This window comes from Salvia miltiorrhiza, chromosome 8 (assembly GCF_028751815.1).
Source record: "Salvia miltiorrhiza cultivar Shanhuang (shh) chromosome 8, IMPLAD_Smil_shh, whole genome shotgun sequence".
NCBI lineage: Eukaryota > Viridiplantae > Streptophyta > Magnoliopsida > Lamiales > Lamiaceae > Salvia > Salvia miltiorrhiza.
Window position 1 is genome coordinate 41727631 of NC_080394.1, and position 12117 is coordinate 41739747.

At 41.7% G+C, this 12117-nt stretch overlaps 1 protein-coding gene across 1 annotated transcript; it reads right to left on the reverse strand.

The window, feature by feature from the left end:
• Window positions 1–6795: 6795 nt before the first annotated feature.
• Window positions 6796–7488, reverse strand: LOC130998487 (uncharacterized). Its single transcript, XM_057923904.1, has one exon. It carries the CDS (start codon window positions 7486–7488, stop codon window positions 6796–6798), a length of 693 nt encoding a protein of 230 aa, XP_057779887.1.
• Between the last annotated feature and the right edge of the window lie 4629 nt (window positions 7489–12117).

Here is a 12117-nt window from a genome sequence, read left to right on the forward strand (position 1 = left end):
TGTTGCTGATTCTGGTTGTGGGTGTTGAGGTGGTCCCAACTGGTATTGTTGTTGATTCTGGTTCTGATTATACTGATGACGTTGCACTGGTGCGCCCATATTGGTCTGCTGTTGGGGCTGACCATCTTGCTTCCACCGAAAGTTGGGGTGATCTCTCCACCCCGGATTGTAAGTGTTTGCATAAGGATCATACTTCCGTGGATTCCCATCATGTCCTCCAATGGCATTGACATCTACAATATCCTCGCCAAAATTGGGGCAATTTTCAGATTGATGTCCTGTGACATCGCAAAGGCCACACTGGCGAATCTTCTTCGGTATAGTCAAGCCCGACAGAAGTTCCTTGAGTTCGTTCATGCTCTTCTCCATAGTTTTCTCCAATTTAGACATCTCCTCTTTCTCTTCAGCTCTCCTTGGTTTTTCCAGATTCCTTTCATGTCCTTCATCGCGTGATTCTTCTGCCATGGTGCCCAACAATTGGAAGACCTCCAATGGAGTCTTACTCATCAGCGATCCATTGCAAGCTGTCAGGACCAAACTGCGATCGTTTTTGCGCACGCCTTTTACAAAACTCTCCACCTGATCTTTTGGAGAGATTTGGTGATGAGGACAATTGCTTAACATTCTCTTGAATCTCGTCCAGTATTCGTAGAAGGATTCCAGCCCATCTTGCCTGATGCTGCGGATATCCCATCTCATCCGCTCCACTCGTGCTGCTGGGAAGAATTCTTCCAAGAAGGCCTGTTGCAGTTGTGCCCATGTAGTGACACTGCCTTCGGGTAGGTCATACAGCCATCTTTTCGCGTTGTCTACCAAGGTAAAAGGGAAGAGTATCAACTTGACATACTCTTGCTGCTCATCAGTTGATTGGTGCATGATTGTCATCTCAAAATCTTGGAGATGGATATGAGGGTCATCTCCTGGGTATCCATTGAACTTCGGTAAGATCTGAAGCAGTGAGGGCTTCATGTCATACCGACGAGGTGCGAACAGATTTGCGGGTAAGGTGATTCCGTTCGGCCTCAGGTTGAGGTTAGTTGGGTACGCCAACTGTCGGAGGGTCTGCTCCGGTACGGCTTCTGCTTGTTCAGCCTCTGCCATAGCTTCGCGTCTAGCTATTCGTGCTCCTGCGCGCAGTCGTCTTTCTGTACGATCAATATCAGGATCAAACACCAATGCTCTTACAGCTCTACGAGTTCCACGCATACACCAGTAGCGGAAAATGGAGTGAGGAGAGAACAAAATTGCTGTGCGTCACTCCCTGGCAACGGCGCCAATTTTGACACACACCCGTCGTGCGGTGTGGACAAAATACCTGTGTATGCCCAGTACAGACAGTACACGCTCCTACTTCTCACAACAAGAACTTTAGTCTTAGCGATAAGCGTAGGGTCGAATCCCACAGGGAGTGAGGAACCACTTTGTTCTCCTACGACAAACTGAGGTGTCACAATTCTCAATCTGTATACGCTGCACAAGAAATAAACAAGATCAATAATAACAAAGGGGTGAGGTTATTCGGTTAGGTCATAACTGTTGTTAACATTCGTTCGGTCATAGGCACACTGATGATCCGTCTATGATCTATACAAACCAAAGGCGTGGCCCAAAGACATTGGGGCGTTTCAAGGGTTTATACTTCACATATAGGATGGTTGATCTCATTGTGGTCACTTGGTCCGAAGATCACAAAATCCCCGGTCACAAGGCAGTGCTTCACTTCTCCGTAGATAGTAGCCATACCCGTTACTCACCAAGTATGGCCCTCACCAACCTTCTCTCCCGAGGTCCCCAACTCCACGCTTTTAGTGACACATGCCTCCTGGACTCAACTATTTCCGGCTTTGTCAGCCGACCAGTCATAGATATGCTACGGCGTCGAGATTACTTTCCTCGTTTGATAACCATGGCTTTATGCCTCGTCACAGTTGATGGATAGCCTCTAGAGAAGCCCAAGACTGAGGAAGGGCAGTGTATCCCATCAACCCTTTCCCCACCTTCTGGATCTACAACGCCTTTTGTTGACGCTGCTCAGCTACTCGGTCTTGGGCATACCGATTGTTGTACCTTGGTATACCCTGGCCTTTGCTTGTCATGGATAGCGTTTTACCGAACGGAGATCACCCGTTAGGCCCCTACTGCCCATGGTTTCGAACAGATCCTTCCGAAACCACGAGATTCAACCGGAAGAACAAGTGCCTCACGAATGTTTACATGTTAACAACAATTACTTCCACCCCTAAAACCTCACCTAAAGAATTACTCACACATAACAGAATTCATAAATGTAAAATGGATTGAACACATGATAGAACGAAAAGAAATACTGAAATAGATAAATAGTACCTAGGCTTCAAGCCTTCGAACTTGTTCCAAAGTGAAAACACACACTAAATAGGGAAAAGCACGGAAATGTAAAATGTTTCGAATGCCACGCACGGCGAACTTAAAATGATAACTAAAGTAAAACAAGAGTTTCCAGGTGCCAAGAAGTTGTGCATGCTGCACATCGTTAGTCTTTTATACTGTCGGATGGTAGAGGCCTAACCCTAGCTGCGCCGGTTCCAAATCTTCGCCGGGATCTTCCTTCCTTAATTAGCTCGATTCTTTGATTGATCCTGATTGAAGATGGCGTCCAGCTGCAAGCTTAGTCAACCTTTCCCATTCCTTCGATCCTTCCAGTTTCATCTTCTTTCTTCCACTTGTTTCTTCGAGATCTCCGAAATTGACCTTTCCTTTTATGGCTCTGGCTGTCTGCTTCTCCTGGTAACGATCAGACGGACTGCTCTTATCGGTGTGACTCATACCAGGTGGTTGCTCCAGGTTCCCATGCCCCAAGTTGAATTGGAGAGGTACTTGTTGGCCGAAGCTCCATGCTGGTAAACATGACTTAGCAATCTGGGCTCGGTAATGCCCATTCTGACCGCATTTCCTCCATTTCTGCTCCACTGACCTTCCTTCCTCCACAACCTTGTTTTCCCCCTGGACAGACCTGTACTGACACAAATAAAGAGAAAAAATAGGGCCAAATGGCCCAAAAGTCGAAGACGCATCAATGATTTATTAGAGTAGTAATATGCCTGTGATATATAGTAAGATTTTCAATGGGGACATAGATTGCTTTTATGGAGCATGATCGCTTACATATATATCTTTTTATAAAAATAAAATAAAATACTAGATTATAATTTAGTGGATCACTTGTTTTCTATTTTGTAGCAACAAATTGATGACAAAAAGAAACTTGGAGAGGAGAAAATCAATGGACTGTGATGAGTTGAAGGCGATTCTCACTGTCAAGTTTAGTATTAGGGGCGCAAATCGCTATAAATCGGGAATTCATTAGTGACGGAATTCCGGATCTTGTAATTGCGCTAAATTCCTCAAATACGGCATAGCTCAAATTGTTTCCTAAACGCTCATGGTTAGTTTGGGATTTGGGTAGCCATTGAGTTAGTTGCTGAAATAGTTCTTAACATAGAAACTCTAGAACCTATTTATGTGAAGTACCTATTGTATAGTATGATACATTGGTGTCAATATGATTTTTATTATTATTACTATTATTATTTAATTTGATATTTATTGGTTTTGTTCCTTTGTGAACTTGAGATTTATGGGCTGTAGCGAACCCATAATTTGTAGATGGTGTGTTCAAGTCTATATTTAAGATTATTTAAGTTAAGTTTGGCCTAAGATAAGTTATTTAAGTTATGTTTATCTAAGTTACTTATTGGGTTATTCATTATTCTGATAGGATGGATCCCGATCGCCCTAATGACGTGGAGCTTACACTAGAGCAGATACTTGATCAATACTACACATATCAGAGGCATCCTGGTGATACACTAGGACAGACCTTAGCTATGTTTCATCAATTTTGGCAGGCAGCAGTACCTTATGGAATTACTGGATATGATGGAATTATCAGGCTGATGGAGATGTTGCCCTCCGACTGGCAAGGCTGGGCACGAAAAATCTCAGATGACTACTTCTACACGGTCTACCCTTCATACGATTTACGTGGGGATTTTTTGGGGTTTATCGCATGGATTAGCTACTACTTCTACATGTTTGGAGCCGCACCTCGAGGCCCGTATTTGCCTTACATGACTCATTTCCGCCAAATAGGTTATCCAGTGCGTCAACCTTCTCATGTTGTCGCTGCTGAGCTCACTCATATCCCACCAGCTGATGTGGAGCAATCTCCAACTTCTACTGAGCCACCCGTAATTGTTCTTGAGTCGTTGCAGACTCGTTCGACTGTTGGACCGATCTTCGAGCCCGGCAGCTCTTTAGCGGCTACCATGTTAGGGAGACGTATCAGAGATGAGTATGAGACGGACACCTCTCGACAGCCAGGTCAGGTAGATGACGACGATGAGCACCAATACGTCACTGTGGGCACATCTACACTTCAACCATTGCCTACAATGCAGCTACCCCCAATTTGCACTTTCAATAATAAACCATATGACACTACTCACTTGCCTGACTCTTCTGATGGTATTATCTAGGTGTACTTGGCTAGCAGTCAGGTGAGGAGTCCTATCTTGACTGAGGATGTACTAATGGATTTTTCTGATGAGGAAGAACCTGAGGATAGCCCAGAGTTAGGATCAGATGAGGGCGAGAGTGGCACTTAGACATGGAGGCAGATGATGTGGTAGATGGTATTTTGTGATGCTATGTACATATGCATGTGTTTATGATATACGTACATGCTCTTTTGACTACTAGGTGTGACTATTAGATGATCGATCTTTTGACTTATGTATAGTGATGATATGACAAGTGATTAAACGGACAGTGCTACATATTAGACCGTACTGTGACCTAAGTACATAGTTGATGCCAATGTATATAGTAAGCATCATACATGTGCTAGGATATTTTTGTAGATGATGCCTATTTTGTAAAAGTCCTCAAGGAGGCAATTTTCATATATATATATATATATATATATATATATATATATATATATATATATATATATAAATATGACCAGAGAGGTCTTTCTAGTAGTGATTGTAGAATTTTGTTCTTGTGATTAAGTTTACCTTGAGTTATTGTGCTTTGTGATGCTAATGAATTCCTGAATTACTCTGTATTAGTTGGTATTCAGGAACATTATACGACTATATTTTTATTTTTTATTTTTATTTTTATTTTTGTTTTAATTGATATCGATATCTATTAAGAATGCGGTGTAAATAGGACTTTGGGGTATTTTTGTATTATTTTCAGAATGCCGCCACGAAGGGAGCCTCGTGGAAAGGGACGAAGAGCCCTACAGAATGAAGATGATAGTGAAGCTACCCCACCCCCACCACCCCTACCTGAAAGGAGAATTGAAGAATTATTTCTTTGACAAAATCCTCCAACTTTTGATGGAAAAGGCGAACCTGAAGAAGCTGAAGCTTGGATACGCGCTTTAGAGAGTATTTTTAATTTTCTAAGATGCACAGACAGAGAGAGACTTTCTTGTGTTACATTTAAGTTATCAGGGACAGCGGACCGTTGGTGGGAAACTTGTAGAAGGTCTTTTACTCCGCAACAACTTCGGAATATTTCTTGGGAGGAATTTAAAGCACGATTATATAAAAAGTTTATTCCCAAGAGTTATCAGAAGAAGAAAGCGGCAGAATTTTATAATCTAAAGCAAGGTAAGAAAATAGTTACTTAATACGATAGGGAATTTTGTGATATGTCGAGGTATGGACTAGATCAGGTTGACACTGACGAGAAGACATTTGAGAAGTTTATTGGTGGTTTAAGGCCTGAGATACGAATGGCATTAGCTAGCCATGGTAGACTATCTTACGCCGAAGCATTGAGTAGAGCTTTGGATGTTGAAGCAGCTATGCCAGTGGAAAGAACTTTAATAGTTACAACAACACAACCAATGCCGGCTCAAAACCAGGATCAGTCTTTTAAAGGCAAGAGGAAATGGGATAATAATATAAATGATAACCGTCAATATGACAAACGACCTTGGCATGGAAATGCACAATTTGGGCAAAATCAATCAGGGCAATTTGGACAAATGAGACCAGGAGCCCTTAATCCAGGGATTCAGAGGCCATGGTAACCTATATTCCAACCTTGTTCTAAGTGTAATCGGGTTCATCCTGGTGTTTGCAAAGCTGGAAGGACTGGAGGTAATACATGCTATACTTGTGGACAGCCTGGACTGATGTGATCCCCGCCGGACTTGGAATGAACTTTGCCAGGCTGAACCAGTATGTATGCACGGAAGACTTAGAAATTCGTGAAAATAAATAACAGAAAGGAATAATATGGAGTATCCCAAAATATCTGAACCTAACCCACGAAATGATCTAGGCGAACGAATCCCTAAACCCCAACGTGCAGTTGATGCAGCCACTCAGGGACGATGAATGACACGCGATGAGGGATGATGAACTCGCCGTTACGTCGATAGTGGAATTCTTGTTTGGAATAATCAAGAAGAATTCGAGAAACTTGAGAGAGAATAACTCACAATATCATATATCAAAATCAGCCAAGTTTCGTCCAACAAGTAGCAGCCATATATATAGGCAATAGTAAACCCTAATGTAAAGAAGGAAACAACATAAAGCAAAGGAAACAACGAAACTTGCTCAGCAAGCTAAAACATCACTAGCGAGAAAACCCAACTCTGTAAGCTGTAGGTTTGGAATGCACCAACTCTGGAAAAACGCCCGCTCTGAAAAGCATGGCTCTGGCTAACTTCAGCTCTGCAAACTCCAGCTCTGAATCTTCAGCTCTGATAACTCCAGCTCTGAATCTTCAGCTCAAAAAAACTCCAGCTCTGAACACTTCAGCTCTGCAGGTTTGCTCTGCTTTGCAGGTCTGCTCTGCTCTGCCAGTATGCTCTACTCTGTAGGTAACAAGATTTACCACTCTTGAACTCTGCTCTGGCGGCCTTTCTCCATTCGGCTTTCTCAGCTCTTGCTTCCAGATCTCTTCCACCAAAGCCATTAAGTTAGCCTTGAACGTCTTAGCTCTAGCTCTCGTCACTGGACCAATGGGAACATGCATCGGATCTCTACTCTGTACTGCATTCGGAGCTCTGCTCTGGGCGGTATCCAGAGCTCTGCTCTGGACTGCATCATTTCCCCCCTCTTGAAGAGGATTTGTCCTCAAATCCACAGCATCGCCTACATCAAACGGACTCAAATCAGTCACATTAAAGGTAGCACTGACATTATACTCACCTGGTAAGTCTAGTTTGTAGGCATTATCATTGATCCGTTCCAATACTTGAAATGGTCCATCTCCCCTAGGAAGCAACTTGGAACGCCGCTGCTCTAGAAATCGTTCCTTGCGCATGTGAAGCCAAACCCAATCACCGAGCTCGAACACCACCTTGCGACGGCCTTGATTAGCCTGCTCTGCATACTGCCGTGTGCGGCGCTCGATGTTAGCTCGGGCCCTCTCATGTACCTGCCTCATGAACTCAGCTCTGCGCTGGCCATCCATATTAGTATGCTCGCTCTTGGGTAAATGAGCCAATTCCAGAGGTGTCAAAGGGTTAAAACCATACACAATTTCAAAAGGAGAATACTTAGTAGCAGAGTAAACAGAACGGTTGTAAGCAAACTCGACATGAGGGAGACACTCTTCCCAAGACTTAATGTTATTTTTGATAATGGCTCTAAGCAACGTAGACAAAGTCCGATTTACTACCTCGGTTTGACCACAGTTTGTGGATGACAAGTAGTAGAAAACAAAAGTTTTGTGCCTAACTTACACCACAAGGTCTTCCAAAAATAGCTCAAGAACTTTGCATCCCTATCAGAAACAATGGTCCTAGGCATGCCATGCAACCTAACAACTTCTCTAAAGAACAAGTCGGCTACATGCGATGCATCATCAGTTTTATGACATGGAATGAAGTGTGCCATCTTAGAGAAGCGATCAACTACAACAAAAATAGAATCTCGACCATGCTTAGTCCTAGGCAGACCTAACACGAAGTCCATGGAGAGATCTATCCAAGGTGTAGTAGGGATAGGCAGAGGCGTGTACAAACAATGGGAATTCACTCTAGACTTTGCTTGCTTACAAGTAATTCATCGACCATATAGGCGTTCCACATCGCGTTTCATGTAAGGCTAAAAGAAATGCTCGTGGAACATAGCTAAGGTCTTAGCAATACCAAAGTGTCCCATTAACCCCCACCATGAGACTCAAGCAACAACAGAGTTCGTAGAGAACACTTAGGAACACATAACTTATTCTTCCTAAAGAGATAGTCATCATGTCAAAAGTATTCGCCACTAGCAGATCGTGCACAAGCTCTATAAATCTCACCAAAATCCTCATCATGCTCATAGACACTCTTGATGCACTCAAACCCAAGCAACTTAGCATCGAGAGTAGAGATCAAAGTATACCTTCGAGAAAGGGCATCGACTACCACATTCTCCTTACCTTGTTTGTACTTGATGACGTATGGAAACGTCTCAATGAACTCCATCCACCGTGCATGTCGCTTGTTCAGCTTGTGCTGCCCCTTCAAGTGCTTCAACGACTCATGATCGGTGTGAATAACGAACTCGTTGGGCCACAAATAGTGCTGCCACATCTGTAAGGCCCGCACTAACACGTAGAGCTCCTTGTCGTACGTAGGGTAGCTCAACGTCGCTCCACTCAACTTTTTGCTGAAATATGCGATGGGATGCCTCTCTTGCATCAACACTGCACCAATCCCAACACCAGAAGCATCACATTCAATTTCAAAAGTTTTCGAGAAGTTAGGAAGAGATAGTTGAAGGATTATAGCCCCAACGAGATCGTTTCTTGGATATCTTAATTCACCATACAACGATTAATTCCTAACATGCTCCTATGAATTGAAGTGCTGCACATAAGAGTTAGAATTACTTACTTGAGAATTGTATACAGAGGCTGTCGGTGATTGAGTTGAAAGACTCCAGCTCTGACCTTCTGAACTGTATCCCGCTCAGCTTTCACCGTTGGATGGACAACGAGCTGTGAAAGATCCCAAGAGAGAATCGACTTTCTCAAGTTGGCGCCTCACGTGCTGCTCTCTCAAACCCTAAAAGCGTGTGTATTTTTCTTGAGAGCAGACAGCTGTATTTATAGACAAAATACAGTCCTTGGGGCGCCAGAACTGTGATGGGCGAATTCTCCAGCTAGGGCAAGGGAGACTTTGGGCCAGCCCAGGGACCAGATACAAGGAATAAAGATGGGCCTCAAATGAATTAATTTCTATGATCAGCCCAGATCATAATTATTTCTTAAGTATTAATTCATTCCACTAGAGAATCAATACTGATTTACCCCTTTATTACCGATGATGAGTCGGGGCTTCTATTTAGACTTATTAAATCCCCGTATTTAAAATATCTGACATCCATTAATTAATTAGAGCTCTGACAGCTTAAATTAATTAATCTCTTTGCAATCCTTAAGCAGTACCACTCAAACTTTATTATTGCGTATGAACTTAATCAACCTGCAGGGTTTAACGCCATAAACCTTATTGAGCTCCTTAAGGGGATGTCATTATCCTATACCGGATACGAGTACTAATACATATAATCAAATATCATATATTGACCGCTATCACCCATGATACAGAGTACTCAAGTTACTATATAACTCTCACTCATAGTAAGTCAAAGTGATATACGAATCAACATATATCATTGAAATCTTATTAGTATTTAGATTCTATTAAGTCACCGAGATCTTGATTCTTCACTTATGTCAGATAGAAGAATACATCTCACAGTGATCCTATCAATACGTTATGACGTACCAGTATAGACAAGTAGTCAAGACAAACTTCTTCCGTCTATACTGCAACCTAAACCAAAAACTCATGATCATTTTATGTCTCTTAAGGTTATTCCAATCATATGGTCTTCTGTGATCTACAATACACCATATAATCTACTTATATAGAGATAAATAACATACATATGCAATCATGAACACAATCAGATAGGAGATTAAATAGTGAACACATGAATCATTGTATACAAACATAAAATGTTCTTGCTTTCAGTATACAAATCCAACAATCTTCCACTTATACTAAAGCAAACTTTTAGTATACAATGTGTCTAAATACTAGCTATTACAACACTATCACTTCTCCCACTTATACTGAAAGTTTTCCTAAGTGGGTGGCATCAACCACAATCCCATCCCTCGAGCATGCTTCTCTTAGGCCTTCTGCGGTAAACTCTTTGTGAAAGGATCAACTAAGTTCTCCAAGGTATTGATCTTCTCAACCAGCACATCTCCTATGTTTACGATTTCTCGTATGATGTGGTACTTTTGAAGGAATATTAAACTGAATTAACGTTCCGCTTTGCCCGATGATCGTTTCTTGGATTATTATCAATTTATCATACAACGATTAATCCTAACATGCTCCTATGAATTTAACAGCTGCACGTTGGAGTTCAGAAATACCTGAAGAATTCAGAAGAATTCGTCAATCTGTCGCTGAACAGGTCAGCCAACTTTAACGCTCCGTTTGACCCCTCAAACGACCTCCAATCGTATTTTGTGCAGAAATACGACTTCTTCGTCTTTGAAAGAGCTTTCCGTGGCCGCCTGATTCGTCTGAATCGGAGTTCTGTGGAGGAAGTTATGGCCGTTTTACGGAGACTGCCAGAACTTGGTTTCCTGCGAAAAACTGACTCCAGCTCTGATCTTCTCGACTGTATCCCGCTCAGCTTTCACCGTTGGATGGACAACGATCTATGAAAGTCCCAAGAGAGAATGCTCCACACATTTTCCCTGCGCCCCACAGCTCTCTCAAAAACCTAATATTTTTTATCAGTCTATTTTCCTGAGAGCTGACAGCTGTATTTAATAGAATTAAATACGTAGGAGGCGCCAGAAATAATGTAGGAGGCGTGTTCTCTCTATACTAGGGCTAGGAGTCTTTGGGCCAGTCCAGGGACCAGATACAAGGAATAAAGATGGGCCTCAAATAAATTAATTTATCTATGGTCAGCCCAGACCATAATTAATTTATAAATATCAGTTCATTCCACTAGAGAACCGATACTGACTTACCCCTTTATTGCCGGTGATGAGTCGGGGGGCTTGTATTTAGACTTATTAAATCTCCGTATTTAAAATATCCGACATCCATTAATTAATTAGAGCTCTGACAGCTTAAATTAATTAATCTCTTAATAATTCCTTAAGCAGTACCACTCAAACTTTATTATTACGCCTGAACTTAATCAACCTGCAGGGTTTAGCGTAATAAACCTTATTGAGCTCCTTAAGGGGATGTCATTATCCTATACCGGATACGGGTACTAATACAGATAATCAAATATCATATATTAACCGCTATCACCCAAGATACAGAGTACTCGAGTTAGTATATAACTTTCACCCGTAGTAAGTCAAAGTGATATACGAATTAACATATATATCTGAATACTTATTAGTATTAAGATCTTATAAGTCACCGAGATCTTGATTCTTCACTTAAGTCAGATAGAAGAATACATCTCAACTGTGGTCCTATCAATACGTAATGACGTACCAGTATAGACAAGTAGCCAAGACAAACTACTTCCATCTATACTGCAGCCTAAACCAATAACTTGTCCTAGAGTTATTTCGGCTGTGATCATATTATATCTCTTAAGGTTATTCCAATTATATGGTCTTCTGTGATCTACAACACACCATATAATCTACTTATACAGAGATAAAGAACATACATATGCAATCATGAACACAATCAGATAGGAGATTAGATAGTGAACTTAGGAAACATTGTATACAAGCATAAAACGTTCTTGCTTTCAGTATACAAATCCAACAATCTCCCACTTATACTAAAGCAAACTTTTAGTATACAATGCGTCTATTTACCAATCACCTAACACTTCTCCCACTTATACTTAAAGTTTCCTAAGTGGGTGGCATCAATCTGGCATCAATCGCATTCTCATCTTTCAATGACCATTTGCGATAAGCTTTTTGTGAAAAGATCAGTAGGTTTCTCCAATATGTGAGAATTTATTCTTTGAGCACATAACCTCGATTTACGAATAATCGTATAACTTGGTACTTACTCTCCATGTGTTTGACCCCTTGTGG

What these genes read in the sequence shown, in the direction of transcription:
- LOC130998487 (XM_057923904.1), bottom strand. Translation starts at nt 7,488, where the DNA reads ATGGATGGCCAGCGCAGAGCTGAGTTCATGAGGCAGGTACATGAGAGG.